This window comes from Pundamilia nyererei, unplaced genomic scaffold (assembly GCF_000239375.1).
Source record: "Pundamilia nyererei isolate P.nyererei 1_Seehausen unplaced genomic scaffold, PunNye1.0 scaffold00041, whole genome shotgun sequence".
In the NCBI taxonomy this organism is placed as follows: Eukaryota; Metazoa; Chordata; class Actinopteri; order Cichliformes; family Cichlidae; genus Pundamilia; species Pundamilia nyererei.
This window is the reverse complement of record NW_005187442.1, coordinates 4,168,519-4,183,898: the sequence shown is the minus strand read 5'-3', so window position 1 is coordinate 4,183,898 and position 15,380 is coordinate 4,168,519. Positions and strand designations below refer to the sequence as shown.

Sequence of the window (15,380 nt, the reverse complement as noted above, 5' to 3'; positions counted from 1 at the left end):
AATCACATATGTTCATGCTTTTTATGGCCATAGTTACGACTGACTAAAGGATGCTGTTCCTTCTTGCATTATATTGCGTGGCTGTGCTTTTATTTGGGATTCATGTGTAGATTGCAGACTTTTAAATGTAGTCTTCAAATGAGTTTGTAAAAATACATTTTTGTACATGAAGATTTTATTTTCAGTCAAAACTATTATGATGTTTGCATGGTGTAGAAAGACAATAGACTTAACCAATAAAAAAACTGAAGTTTCTAATGCACTTAGAGGTTTCAGATCACAATACAGTATAAAAATCAAGACCAGCTATACGGCTGTGCATTTTTCTGTTTGTTTAGTCAGCTGTAGGCTGTACAATACATGGGTGGTGATTGAGGTCACACAGTCCCCTCAGTCGTCTCTTTCAGCTCCTCTTCAGTGACCGCAGGCTGGTAAGTCTCTGTGAGTCAAATAAGCAGATCCATTATAAACACAAACCGAGATCTTGCACAAAAGTTGATCAACTTGTGGTTAAATATGAAACTCTGTGGTCTGGATATTCATCTACATAAAAAAATAGGCCAATTTTGACACATGGAAGCAGAAAAAAGCACCAACAGTGTTTAAGAGAGCTACTTCATGCTGGCTGACAGGACAGAAAAATTATATTTGTGCTTTACTGTAATGAGAAGTCAAAAAGTATGTTGTGGAAAAAAGTCCAGCTTTCCCTTGCGCTACACATCAAAAAGTATTTTTAACACTATTCTTCCAATTTTTTAAAAACACAAATGCAAGGCTTTACTGTTTGTATTAGAGCCTTCATACCTTATATTTTTAGTGACATTGTTTTTTTGGTTTTTTTTAAGGTGAAAAGTCTTGTTTCAGTGTTTCAGCATGACTAAAGTATAAACTGGTCCTTCCCAACATTTACAACAGCCTTTGTTTTAAAAACTAACAAAAGTTATTCTAAGATCTCATACTTGTAATTCAGACTCCAGTCTGTTTTATATTTAATATCTTTAGTTCAGATGAATAACAAGGAAATTATATACAGTAGAATAAACACCCCTCTCTGTTCTATGTACCTTTATAAAAGGTCAGTTTTGATGCTATTAAATGAGGAAACAAATGAGGGTATGTCATTAGAGGTTCAAGATTGGTCTCTATAACCTACAAAATAAAAGCTTACATCAAATCTGCCTTGCTTAGATTAATGCCCACTAACAACTGTTATTAATCATCAACACTATAAAGGGTCAAGGCTGAACTTATTCTTGTTTACTCTCCCTGTTTGTTCCCCATGTTTTTTCTTGTGTCATAAAAGGCCTTAGATAACCTGATGTACCTTTCTCCTTTTTCGTGAACCTTCGGTAGCACCTGAACAGCACGACGAGCACCAATGCCTCCGTCACCTGAAAAGACCCATAGATCATTGGGAACAGAAACAGAGGGCCTATCACTTCCTGGGGGAAAGCTATCTTCAATATGGTGATGCACAGCTGGATGTTCTGACAGCCTGTTTCCACAGAAACGGTCCTCCGCTCCCTGGTGACAGACACACATGTTCATGAGTCATGAATATAAACAGAAAGGCTCATAATTCTTTCATCTTTGATGTGACTGCCTTGACTTGACTCGATGACTGAATTAAGCCAAAGAACCTACGACTGGCTGAGTCTGAAGATCGCAGAGAGGACATATCCAAAGGAGTAGCCTATCAAAGGCATGAGAGCAGCGATGGCCAAGAGCGGAGGAGACAACACAGTCAGCATGACTCTTCCGATTCCAATGTTGGTTAAGGTGACGATCACCACGATAAAAATCATCATTATAATTAGGCCTACCTGCAAACAGCAGGACACGAAACAAATCAACTCCATAGCAATTTGACAGTTGACTGACAAGCATTTTAAGGCAAAATGAGGCGTATTCCCTTTTACTTCATAACAAATGTGGCAGATAAAACATTGTGAGCTGAACTTGTATTTGACCACAGTAGTAAACAGTTAAAGTAATTACTTTTTTTAAATTAAAGCTGAAAGTCTGACTTGAGTCACAACTTGATTGCTTGATTTAAAACCCACCATGATTGTGTACAGATGCAAAACTACAAAAAATTACTGTTGAAAAATTTAAGGACCTGACTCTGTTGTCAACAGATCCAATAAAAAGATCAAAACCAAAAATAAGCCGATCCAGTAACAAATAGTGAAGCCTGATTTCTGATTTCGAAGTGATACAGAGATCCTTTACCATCCAAAAACCAGAACACCGTTCTCTAAACCATGTACTGGTTCACATTGACCTAGTTACCTATATACCACCCTGGTCCAAAGAACTCTTTAGGACTCACTGGGTAGTCATGTGATGTGAGAAAAATGAGAAAGATTCATTTAAAACATGTGACACACAAAATCAAACACTTGATTGATGTAAGAAAGTTTTGACTGATGATGTACTGATAAACATCTCTGTGCCAGTTAATCAACACTGTTTATCAGTTCTAGTGATCTGTCCAACCTTCAGACTCTTGTGAGTATGCACAGACCTTTGTGATGATCTTTGAGTACTGCGGCCTGTAGGTATTGATGATGATGCCAATGCCGCACGGCACCAGGATCATGACCAGTGATACGATAATTTCAACATAAGGGACAGCGTTCTGCAGGTCGGAGAAACCCTGACAGTAGAGGTAGAGCAGGAGAGGCATCATACCAAGAGCCAGCAACGTTGAGCAAGAGGTCATCACGATGCTGAAGGAAAAAGATAAGCGTGAGACCATGACAGCTTTTATCTTTTTGTAGCACCATAATGCTCAAAATTTCCTTCTCAGCATTATGTTGACAAAATGCATTCAAAATTTATCATAGTGTGAGACACTTCATAAACACAACACGAACAGGTTGCACAAATTCTGACTGTTCCAGAGGTTAAATACATTCTGTTTATATAGTGCCAAATCACAACAACAGTTACCTCAAGGTGCTTTATTTTGCAAGGTAAAGACCCTGCAATCAGATGACCCCCTATGAGCCAATGAAGAGAAACCAATGTGGAAGAAATATACTGTCTCTTTCTAAACTGCAGAAAGAGTATATTTCTGTCTCAGATGTGTTTACATACAACATAAATAATGTGTATTCAGTATCAGTATTCTGAGGTTAAGCCAAGCAATGAGAAGAAAAAAATAATTAATATGAACAACAACAAGAAATAGTAGAAGAAGAATATTTGTGCAGCCATGTGTACATTACTTAGGGTTTCAAGGCAAAAAGGCAACAAAAATCCATTGCGAAACATTCCCGTTTTACCAGAAATTGAATGCTCTGGACTTTAATTCCCCTTTACAAAAAGTGAATTGAAAATTGAAAATATTATAATCTAGATGAGGTAAAATTTGACTGAAGAAAAGCAGTTTTTACAAATAGCAAGCAAGAGCCCAGTGGAAAGACTTCATATCATACTGAGTGTTTCTTCAGTCACATTTCTCACTCATTATGTGTTAATATACCTCTCTGCACTGAATCATACTTATTATTAATCTTTGGCTCTCTTCCAGAACATGTCTTATCCTGTCTTCCTTCTCTCACCCCAATTGGTCCCAGCAGATGTCCCCCCTCCCTGAGCCTGGTTCTGCTGGAGGTTTCTTCCTGTTAAAAGGGAGTTTTTCCTTCCCACTGTCACCAAAGTGCTTTCTCATAGGGATCAAATGATTCTTGGGTTTTTCTCTGTATGTATTATTGTACAGTTTACCTTACAATATAAAGCACCTTGACGTGACTGTTGTTGTGATTTGGCACATAAATAGAATTGAATTGAATTGAATATCATGTCTAAATTAAGCAGCAAGGTCTCTAGAAGCCAAGAGCAGTCCTTATGTTAATTGTTAAGATCGCAGAGTGGATGTTCCTCTTATTTCTACATGCTATCAAAAGCACAGTCCAGTTTTCCCACTTTTCCTCTTGTGAGCAGCTCACCGTTTGGGAGCCTCATGCATTACTTCCAAAACCTTGCCTAACTGGAAATTCCTCATATCCTGCCGAAACATTGCTTGTGTTATTTTTGCTGGTTTGGGAGCCCATGACATGCTTGCCAACTAATTGTTACAAGGTTGGCTGCTACACTGTGTTATGCAACTCTAGTACATGCCATTACGCTCTTGTTAACATTCCTTTGTTGATCAGAGTTCCTGTTTTGTCAGTGGTCATTTTCTTGTTCCCAAATGAAACAAAAACAAAAATTCTAATTCATAAAACATTAGTGGGGTTGTGTGAGATAACGATGTTCTTCCAGGCACTTGGTTATATAACAAGATAACAAGCTTGTAGTGACTGAAACAATCTGCATTCTTTGCCCTCATTGCCCACAGTCTGTCCTCACTGATCATGTTTAAGAGCAACAGGCCAAACGAGGTCCTCACATATCAGATAAAGGAGGACTGTCTCGAAGCCTAAAGTAACCACCTGTTGCTTCATAAGGGAGAGATAAGAGACGAGGTGAAAGGCTAGCCGAGTGAAAGTATAACGCCTAGGTGTCGCTCTGTTATGATAAAATGTTGATGATCTGTAAGACATTCATTTCTAATAACGTGTATCACTGCTTTTCAGACTGCAAGGTGTATTATGATTATCAGCGGTACGATAACAAGACGGATGAGGTTGCTTAACTTAAAAAAAAACAGTTTATTGCATATCTTTTCCCAGAACTGAATTTAAATAAACACAAATGGTTTCAGGTTTGTGTCTTTAACTTGTGTGATATTTAAAGTTGTTTCAAAGAAAATTAAACCATCTGGATTCGGAGGTGTCAGAAGAAGATACCTAAAAAATGTGAGATTTTAACAGCAAACCATTTAGGAATGCACTTCCTCCCGCAGTAAGGGGTTTTGAATTTTACAAATAAAATAAAGACTAATAATCTCTAAGGATTTATGTCTTTGTGCATTTGATCGTTTAAGAAAAAACCCAATGCATTAACAGTTTTGTAGCTAAATATTTTCTGTTTGTGTACCTGAGGTTCATGTCGCCCTGAAGAGCCAAAGCCAGGATGTTGGAGAGAGCTCCTCCGGGACAGCAGCCACAGATCAGAATCACCACAGCTGCTATTTCAGCCAACTTAAACAGCTGTAACGCAATAATCATAGTAACCTCATATGCAAAAGCAACAAAAGCAAGATCTGATAATGACACAAATGTGCACTAAGAATACCTTTAGCATTTTCTTTAATTACTTTTTTAAAATACTGATGATTCCTCTGCAGTTAATGTCATAGTTCATGAATAAATTCTTAATCAGTGAACAGATTAAGAAAATCAGACTGGAATTTTGAATCTTTTACAAAAACGAAACCGGGTGGCAAGTTTCGCTATATTACACCCAACACAGTGGAAATGGCTTACATGCGAACAAACAAAGGGACCCAAAAAGGCCCCAGTATGACACAAGGGTTAAATGACCATTTTATATATTCAGAAAAAAACAGAAAATACTTTATTTTACTGTTTTAGCGCTACTAACATTAGAAATGACAATTAAAAATGAAGTAAAGAAAAAACAGGAACACAAATATTTTCCAGTACAACCATATTATGCCTACTGCCTTTCTTACTGTAGTGTTTATAATCTTATTTCACTTTGCATCAGTACCAACCTTAGCTAAGAAAAAAGCTGTGAGAGGCATTATGCCATACTGAGCCACGACTGCGATAGCCACCCCCTTAGGTTTTCTCATATGATGCTGGAAACAGAAGAAGAAAAGTTCACATTAGCATAAGATTGTCTCCTTACATTTAGCTCACATATGAAACTGAACTTGCTGTAGTCACCTTGATCTTGGACACCTCCATGGTGCATCCCAGTGAAACCATGGTCACAAATAAGTTAATTATCATAATTATGTTGATGGTTTTGTCCATTACTGGTGACATGGTAGGCATGTAACTGGAGGTGCTGTTTGCATTTGTGTTGTTGAGCCACGGATCTGGATCGGAGATAATATCCACTGTGTGGTCCATGGTGCCTTCAAATCAGAGCTGTGAGTGGAAAATCAAATGATAGAGCAGGCTGATTTTTGCAGGCTCATTCAAAGAATTTTGTATCCTGAGGACAGAAGAGGTGCATTAAATTTCAGTCAGTGTGACTGTTCTAATATTTATGGTGCATTTGGTTGGAATTGTAGCTGTTTTAACCGTGAGTCTTGCACAATGTGGATTTGGTGTTGTGTGCAATGCAGTCTGTGACAGTTAACTTTGGCTTTTTGCAGGTTTTGCAGTTGGTACTATGTTTGCTGCTCATTAGGCCAGAGTGATGCACTGTGAAGCAAAATAAAGTCAGGTCAATCAATGAGCAACTTTAACCTCCAAATGTATGGAGGTTGAGATTTAACAAGTTGAACGTGTCAGATTGCTAATGATATGTATATTGGCATATTTATTACCAAGATTAACAACTGCCTTATTTGCAGGACCTGCATTTTTATTTTCAATGTTTTTCCATGAAAGGTTTGTTCTGTTTAGCATTCATTCTGTTCAATTTCAGTGACAGAAGAGTGAAATGAAGCATTAAACATATCTGTGTGGTCTCAGTCATCCAGGTCATTATAACCTTGAGAGCTTAAAATAAGTGGTAACCGGCCTTCTTTAAGTTTGTGAGGATGTTTCACTTCTCATCCAAGAGGCTTCTTCAGTTCTAAAGCCCAAAGGAGGATAGGCCCAGGTATTAATCTCCTAATGTAGGTTTTCCTATTTAGGGTTGGTCATTGACCTACTAGTGATCATGTGGATCATCACATGAGCCAAGGTGTGAAACAAGGCATGGCTCATTAAAATGCTAGAGGGTTAAGGGTGAAACCACTATGAGACTTTGCCCCACCCTATCATGTGACTTCTTGAGATCACTAGAGGCTAGGTGTGAGTGGAAAAGGTTCGCAAGATTGTATCGTAGATGGCTGATAGCTGTTGTCATAAGACAATGTCTCTGTTCAGCGATGGTCAGTCACAGTGGATGTAAACAGCCTCCATTACTCCTCTTAGAAACCATTGATGCTTTCAGCCCTGAATATGAACACTGTCATCTTTAAAGGAGTATCCTTTGTCCATCAAACACTCTGTTGTATGTGAGCATACACAGAGATTGAAGCAAAAACAAACCTTAATAATTACGATGGAATCCAAGTTCTCTAATTGGATAATTTTAAGTTTTATTGAGCTAGTTAATGCAGAGAAATCCTCGATAGGTTGAAGCTGCTTTATGGTGCACTCCTCTTGAAAAAGGTGTTTAATATCAGTTAGTTTTGTTCACTTAAATAAAATATATGAAAATAAATTATAAAACTAGATCAGAGAGTCAAATAAAGGGGTCTCATTCCTCACTGAATCGCTCTTAACGGTTTCTACTTTGTTTACTTTCCCAGAAAGCTCGATGTTGTGTGGACCTGAGATAAGTTCCCTGTTTTGAGATAGTAGTTGTACAGGTCATAGTACACATTATATGGGCCTGAGACCATTTAATGTAATCATTACATGTGCTGTAGATGTTCAGACTTTGAAACTCCTTTGAATTCCCTTACTGTGTTTGAGGTAATGCTGCTGCAGCCTACACACCTTATACCATGCTGTTTTTATAGCACACACAGTGCTGCATACACAGTGATATAAAATGACTTATTTTGTGTTTACAAGAAGATGAAGGCGTTTAAAGTCATTTAAAAGTACAGTGCTTGACATTTAACCAAAAACACTTGGATAAAACGTGTTTAACATGGCATAGTTAGCCAAACAAAGCATATGCCTCGCTGAAAGTCACTTAAATCTAGTTAATCTGTGCATTAATGCACAACAACATGCAGCATTTGCTTGTTTCAATCCTCAAACTCCAGCATGCCTCCATCTCCATGTGACAACCACATCCTCCCTGCTGGCATGCTCACATGCTGTGTGCACACAAATTACTTTCACAAGATTGCACATCTCTGTTTTCTGCTCATATAAACAAGAACATGTTTGGGGAAAAAAAACCCTACAGCACAGCAAAGCTCCATAAAGGTGTCAAGCATTACTTTTTGACTGTGCTGAAGGTGAAAATTGCACACCTAAATCTAGAGGTCAGTCTGCAGAAAGTAGGAAAAAGAAGAAATTAGGAAAATTCTCAAGATGATTTCCAAGAAATGAACAGCTGCAGTTTTAAATTGAATATATATATATATATATTGCTGTATTCAGTGCTTTCTTTACCTTCTGGGACAGATTCTTCCTTTCCTCGTCTCTCGTCGCTTTGTCATTAAATCAACTCTTTTGTGTTGACACTCCTGTTATCTGTAACAAATGACACATGGAGGCTTCTGTTTGCGCAGAGGTGCCATCTAGTGCACAGCTGACTACAGCACTTTAAGAGAAAACAATCTCCTCCGGGAGTTTCTGTAATGAAAAACGATAAGAAACAAACAAACAAAAAAAGACTGAACTATTAACGAATAACTTTCTCTAACTTTAGAAAATCAAAAGGTGTCCATGTATTGTTTTTGTGGGTCCTTGCTGATCTGATTCATTCTTTGAATGAATCAGATCAGCAAGATAAGATTCTTTGATAAGATTCTTTGAATCTTATCTGATTCAAAGAATGAATCCGATAAGAACGCATTGTGTCTTTGACAGTGAACATCTGTGAAGGAGTCAGCACTGTGGAATTCCTCGAAGAGTCCCCAAAGATGTTTTCTGCGTATCCTGTTGATTAGCTGTAATTGAAGGAACAAGGGGGTTGCATTTTGAACAAATATCCAGAAAAAGACATGCCTGTGTGAGGCTTTGCTTGTAGATGAAAAATAATGCACCAAAAATGGTCATTTAGTGCTTAAAATTTTAGAATTACTGACAAATATTTGAGGCAGAAAGGGATGGGGCAGTGGTTTGTAGGGTTTGGCCTGTTGAGCTGTTGTAGTTGTTGTACTTGAAGGATAGCCCAACACCAAGACATTCAGAGATGAGAGCCGAGACATGTAATCTCTCTCTTCTGGGCCTGCTCAGGGACCTCCACCTGGGGGGACATGCCTCACCCAGTAGGCATCCCTGTCAGCTACCAGCTACTTTTAAGCTCTCTCGTCACCAGGACAGACTGGTATAGGTCGTGTCCAAATTCATGGGCTGCATCCTCCTGAGGCTGCATTTGTAGGCCGATTATGCCACAGCAACGCGACGACGGCTGTCCAAATTCGTAGACTCCTCCGAATGCGTCCTTCTTTTCCCAGAATTTGAATGGTCGGGTGTATCCTTCATGGCCCACCATATCCCAGAACTCATAGCGCGGCCCAGCCAATTCCAGTTTTGAACAATGCGGCTGCTACTAAGTTTTTAATATTACTCTTATTACTCTTTCTGGGTCACAAAATAAACTTTTAACATATTTTCAGGCGAGAATGTAGCTGTGTAAACTTCAAATATCTGCTCAGTTTATGAAGATATCGCATATTTGCAAAAGTGCTCTGACATTTTCGGAGACGTCTGTTATCCGCCAGCTCGATAGCTAGCCGGGAGCTCGAGGGTCACTAGAGCTGCCGAGAACGGCACAACTCCCGGCACATCATTTTCAGATCACCGCGGACTTTCGCTACTCAGGTTAAACGTAATATATAAGTCACTTAGACAACCTAAAAATGTTATTGTTTGGCTTTTTTCAGTGTTTTATTTGTTCATGAGTGAATCAGTTTGGCTGAGATTAAAGTTGTTAGATTAGATTAGATAAAATAAAACTTAATTATCCCTCGGGTGGTTTTCACACAGCTGAATAAACATCAAATAGAAAACTGATTAAACAGAAGTGTGAGACAGTCGAGAATTTACACCAGTGTCCTGTTATATTTTAGATAGCAAAGAGCAGGCGGCTGAGTTGATTAAACTCCACCAAGACAGCGGTGACACAAATCTGAAGGTTAGACTGTCCAATTTCACAGCCGTTTACTTCCGGCCTACCCGACCATCTGAGGACCCGGCCCACGTAGACCGCGAGAGCCGGGTCCTCAGGAGGATGCAGCCCATGAATTTGGACACAACTATAGTGTCCACATCACTGCAGTCACAGCACCACTCCGTCTGTTGATCTCCCGCTCCCCTCTCACCTCACCCGTGAGCAAGACCCCGAGATACTTAAACTCCTCCACTTGGAGCAGTAACTCATCCCTGACCTGAAGTGGGCACTCCACCCTTTTCCAGATGAGGACCGTGGCTTCAGACTTGGAGGTGCTGATTCTCATTCCCAGCGCTTTGAACCTCTCAAGTGCGAGCTGGCTTCATCAGGTGGTGTCTTGCCTTGGGCAAGACACCTTACCCTACCGCCTACTGGTGTTGGCCAGAGGGGCCGATGGCGCGATATGGCAGCCTCGCTTCTGTCAGTCTGCCCCGGGGCAGCTGTGGCTACAACCGTAGCTGCCTCCACCAGTGTGTGAGAGTGAATGAATAGTGGCATTGTAAAGCGCTTTGGGTGCCTTAAAAAGCGCTATATACATGTAAATCCAATCCATTATTATTATCTAGTGCACAACTGACTTCAGCACCTCAAGAGGTGAAGCTCATCCAGGAGCTTCTGCAATGGAAATGTAAAAAATAAAAAATAAATCTGAATGAACTGGTAACTAATAACTTCCTCTAACTTTATGAAGTCAAAAAGTGTCTTTGTTTTCTTTTTGTGTGTCCTTGCTGGCTTAGCCTTTTAAAGCAAGAGGCATTGTGTCTTTGAAGATGAACATCTGTGAAAGAGTTGACATTGTGGAAATCCCTGAGGAAGATTCCCAAAGATGTTTTCTGTTTGCCCCGTTGGTTATGGACCACAATGAGTCACAGAGTATAAATAAAAAAAAGAATTTGCAGCCCTTTGTCTGAACACAATGCTGTAATCACAGAAACAACATCTTAACATATCCAGGGGGTTGCATATTTAAAAACAAATTTCAACAGATAACGAGTGGCTGAACAAACATACAGAAAGAAGAGGTCTCTGCTTTTAGATGAGGAATGATGCACCCGAAATGGGCTTTTAATGCTTAAAATGTCAGAATTTATCAACAGTAGAACATTAAAAATACAAACAGATGATTCAGTTATTAGGAGTCTGCAGTCTTGCTTTATTGCTAAAAATACTTGCAATGATACCTTTTTGCCTGCTGGTTTGCCAGCAGATTAGCATCTGCCAGGTACAAACTCCACACATGATCACAAGTTATGTACAGCTGACAGATTGTTACCTGAATACTGATGCCAAGTTCCTCACTGGCTTTCAAGAGCTGATAATTCCATGCCAAAAATGATAGAAGTAGCTCTGAAATGACAACAGTACGTCCTGCTTTATGTTTTAAGATGTTTTTCGGTTATAGTTGTGATAAAGATGAGTTTCTACTGTTGCCGATGGACTTGTGGGAAGCATGTGGAGTAGCTCTATTTATTTGAAAAGAAGAAGATAAGCACATAAACACAAAAGTAGCTTATAAAGTGGTGTGGGCTGAGATTTTGGTATAATACATTAACATTTAGCTTATTTAGTTCATTTAGTGTATTTTTATATAGCATTAGCCCTGTGTCTGGCGGGATACATTCGGGTGTATCCGGCCTCCTGCTTTATGGAAGCTAGAATAGACTCCCACTCCCCATGACCTTGAACCGGATAAGCGGAAGAGAATGGGTGGATGGCATTTGCATTTATTATCAAAATAACTGCTAAACAGCAACAACTACAACAGATCAACAGGCCAAACACTACAGGCCTATTGCGTCAATTGTGTCAGCTTTTACGCTGTGAGAATCACGTCCTTCCCTTAACCCTGCATGACCAGTTGTTTATGAAGAAAACAGAAAAATCATAACAAAAGCATTTAAAATGTAGATAGAATAGAGATACATTCAATCTGAGTCAAGACACTAATTAAATTTTTCAAATATGTATATAGAACAAATTTCATATATATAATGATGTTTAAGTAAAACACGTGGACCCCGTGAGATACTGTATATACAGGTGCTTCTTTAGACACAGTAATCCAAGGTACTGGATGTCGTGCAAATAAAAAAGAAAGTCTGGAGAACAGTAATACTCCATTGAAGCAAATTGGCAAGATGTCCCAGTATGACGCAGAAAGAGCAGAGATTGGCATTTCCAAAAAAGTCAACACCATTTACTGTAAATCACTTGAAGGGATCTACAGCTGACATACAGCACAGACTGCATTCTGTTGTGAGACAGGCACAGTGAGTCATAACGTACCTGCTTGAAAGATAAAAATGCTAATTAGTATCACTGAAGAAACGGCCTCTGTTTTGGTTACTGTTGCAAAAAACAGAATAATTATCTTTATTCTGTTTTTTGCAGCACACAAGTCCTATCTCGCTACTATAACATGATGCACAGCATTAAATTTAATTGTAATTTGAATATTTGAAAAGTATGTCGACATCCAGCCAAATAAAAATATATAATAAATTGTGGCACTAGAGCCTAACATGGTACAAACTTTTTTTAATATCATGTAATTTTAATCATTTGCCACATTTCCAAAGCATGTTGTTATCCAATAATGAGGACCGCAAAAACAGCAAATTCTTATAAATAATTGCAATGCTAATTATTGATCAAAGGCTTTCTACATAATGAGGGAAACTGTGATAATGTGAAATAACTGTCCTTTTTCGAAATGGCGAACACAATGTTCCTATTAAATTTACACTGGTGATACTACAGCCTGAATTCCAAAAAGAGTTGGGATGCTGTATAAAATGCAAAGAAACCCAGAATACAATAATCTGCAAAAACCCATAAACCCATATTTTATTCACAACACGACATGGAAAATATATCACATTTAAACTGAGACATTTTATTATTTCATGAAAAATACTACCACATTTTAAATTTGATGGCAGCAAAGCATCTCAAAAACGTTTGGATGTGTACTACAAGAATCCAAAAACAACATTGCCAATGTTTACCCAAAAAAGTACAAGACTAACGGCTATGAATGTGTGAATATGATGCAAAAATGTTTTCCAAATAAAAAAACGTGGACACCATGTCCTCTCAACTAAAGAGAAGAAAGACCATCTAATTTGTTATCAGTGCTCAGTTCAAGAGCCCGTATCTCTGATGGTATGGGGGTACATTAATGCCTATGAAATTGGAATTGGAAACAGAAAATCAGAATATGCAATCATAAATAACATTTAGGTAGAAAACATGGAGAAAACATTGAACATGAGATGAATGCTCTTGTGCAGTCCTGAGTATCTCAATTATTTCAATAGCACACAATATATTTAATCTTAACATCATATTATTGTAATAATAACTTATATTTGTATATCTATTGAAAAATAGTTCAAATAAACAAAAATACATAAAGAAAATAGGGCTGGAGGGACAGAAACAGCCCCATAGCTGAGGACCATAGCATGTGAGACTGTGTATATGGGTGCAGCAGGTCAGAGAAGTACTAAGGGGCTCGTAACTGAATCATTGGATCATAATTATTATTTCACACTTTATTGCTGCAGCTGTTGATGATTTAATTACAATCCTACTTGTTTTCTTCCATGTGCTCATCCAACAGTGTTGGGCATTGCAATTGACAGCACTCTCTTCCAGTTTGTATTTATCATAAAAATTGATAACCCACGCACTTTGATATACTAATTAGTGCTGCGCAGTTGAGATAAACATGCTTATCTCTCTGTGGATGACATTACTTACTCTTATTTATTTACTTTTATCTTTTTTCTTTTGAGGGGGGGGGGGTTCAGGAAATGAGTTTGGATTATTTTTAAGTACAGTCACGTTTCATATTACATTAGTATACTGTATTTCATTTGCTCCATTTAGATTAACACTGATAATGTATAGTTAACTGATTTATTGATTAAAGTTTACAAGAATAATCTACAGTAATATCATCTAAGACAGTTTAAGGATGTAGTGAAACTTTTCTAGCATTTATCTGGCACTGCAGTGCTCCCCCCCTTCCTCCTTTTCATAAGTGATGCACCAACAACAATGGCAAGAAGGACAAAAAAAATCTCTAATGGTGTCTGCATACTGGGGCTCTTCCAGTATGCCAGTACGCTGCAAGGGGACAAAAGGAGGGCATTTTAATGGTTTAGCAGGCCAATCTTGTAAGGACACGGGGGGGAGGGGAAGGTGGTTCAGTCTGGACAGATCAGCTTTTCTAGCTGTAATTACAGCCAAGTCTTCCTTATACCTGGATTTTAATAGTTTTTTCTTCTTCTATAGTTAATCAGTGTCTCTACCTTCCTGCAGCCTGAACACTGTGAACTGTAATGGTGCTCCACACTTCATAACTCAGCTCAGGCCTGTGAGAAACAGTATTAAGGGTGTGGTGAGACAGCAGAAAATTTTGACTTTTGCTATATCTACTTCATCATCTTATTATTCTATAACATAATCCATCCCTCGAGGTAATTTAAATTCAATTTTGGTGCACATACACAGCTTGATGGCTTCTTGCTGTCATGCATGAAGACGGAGAGGCTTCACTGCAGCAGATGCATTATTAAAGCCTGGCCTTATTGTGTTGTCTTCTATTAAAAACAGGTATGCTGTTACTGACCATATTTCTAGGTGACCCTGTTGGGCCATCCTGCTGCAGGACATGCAATAAGATTCAAGAAAATTGTAGATGGGGCCCAAAACTGGCGGAGTATACAAGAAATAGAAGAGGCAGATGATCTAGACTGGCTTGACAGAAGGATGAAGGTCAGTGCAGGTGTAAAGCAGCAGGGAACGCAAACAGGATGTTGCCTGCAGCTGATGTGGTCTCTTGACCTGCTGGTGGGGGAATGGAGGAGGCTTCTCCCAGCCATAAAAAAAAACAATTACTGATTCACTGTTGCAGTGCAGAATAATCCACAGTGTAAGCTCCTTATCTACAGCACAATTTAGTGAAAAAAGGAAGCCCCAGAGCAGATTATTGCTCTTACTCTTGCTATTATTTGTGCAGAGACCAGCTCCTATTTGCATTTATTCCACTAGCATTACAGAAAGGTCTGTTTGTTTGTTTTCTTAAATTATAGTTTATCAATTGAATCATTAACATTATTTTGTGTATCCCAAATAATAACCCAAGGATATTTTATTGTTTTTATCTTTTTTTTTTTAAAAACTAAGAAAACAACACAAGTTATAGTTTTTGAACAGGACTCAGTCAATCTTAATTTCATACTCTTGATCCCTAAAAAGAAAACGAATCACATAAAACACAAACAAGATGAAAAGAAATAAAAAGAAAAACAGAAAAGAAGGAGAGGCATACTAGGAATGAATCGCCTGATTGGTGTATATTTGTAGGCTGCTGTAGCTGGGCCTGAGCATGTGAGAGTTTATGTTTCTTCAGTATGTTCTTAAAATCCACGTGT

The 15,380-nt window shown here is 38.5% G+C and overlaps 1 protein-coding gene across 1 annotated transcript; it reads right to left on the bottom strand.

The window, feature by feature from the left end:
• Positions 1-275: 275 nt before the first annotated feature.
• LOC102208976 (sodium/bile acid cotransporter) lies at positions 276-5,906 on the bottom strand. The gene is made up of 7 exons (XM_005731189.1): positions 5,805-5,906; positions 5,630-5,716; positions 4,990-5,102; positions 2,528-2,732; positions 1,645-1,823; positions 1,325-1,524; positions 276-439 (listed from the first exon to the last, which is right to left on the bottom strand). The coding sequence occupies exons 1-7, from the start codon at positions 5,904-5,906 to the stop codon at positions 378-380; spliced, it is 948 nt and encodes a 315-aa protein (XP_005731246.1). The 3' UTR covers positions 276-377.
• Between the last annotated feature and the right edge of the window lie 9,474 nt (positions 5,907-15,380).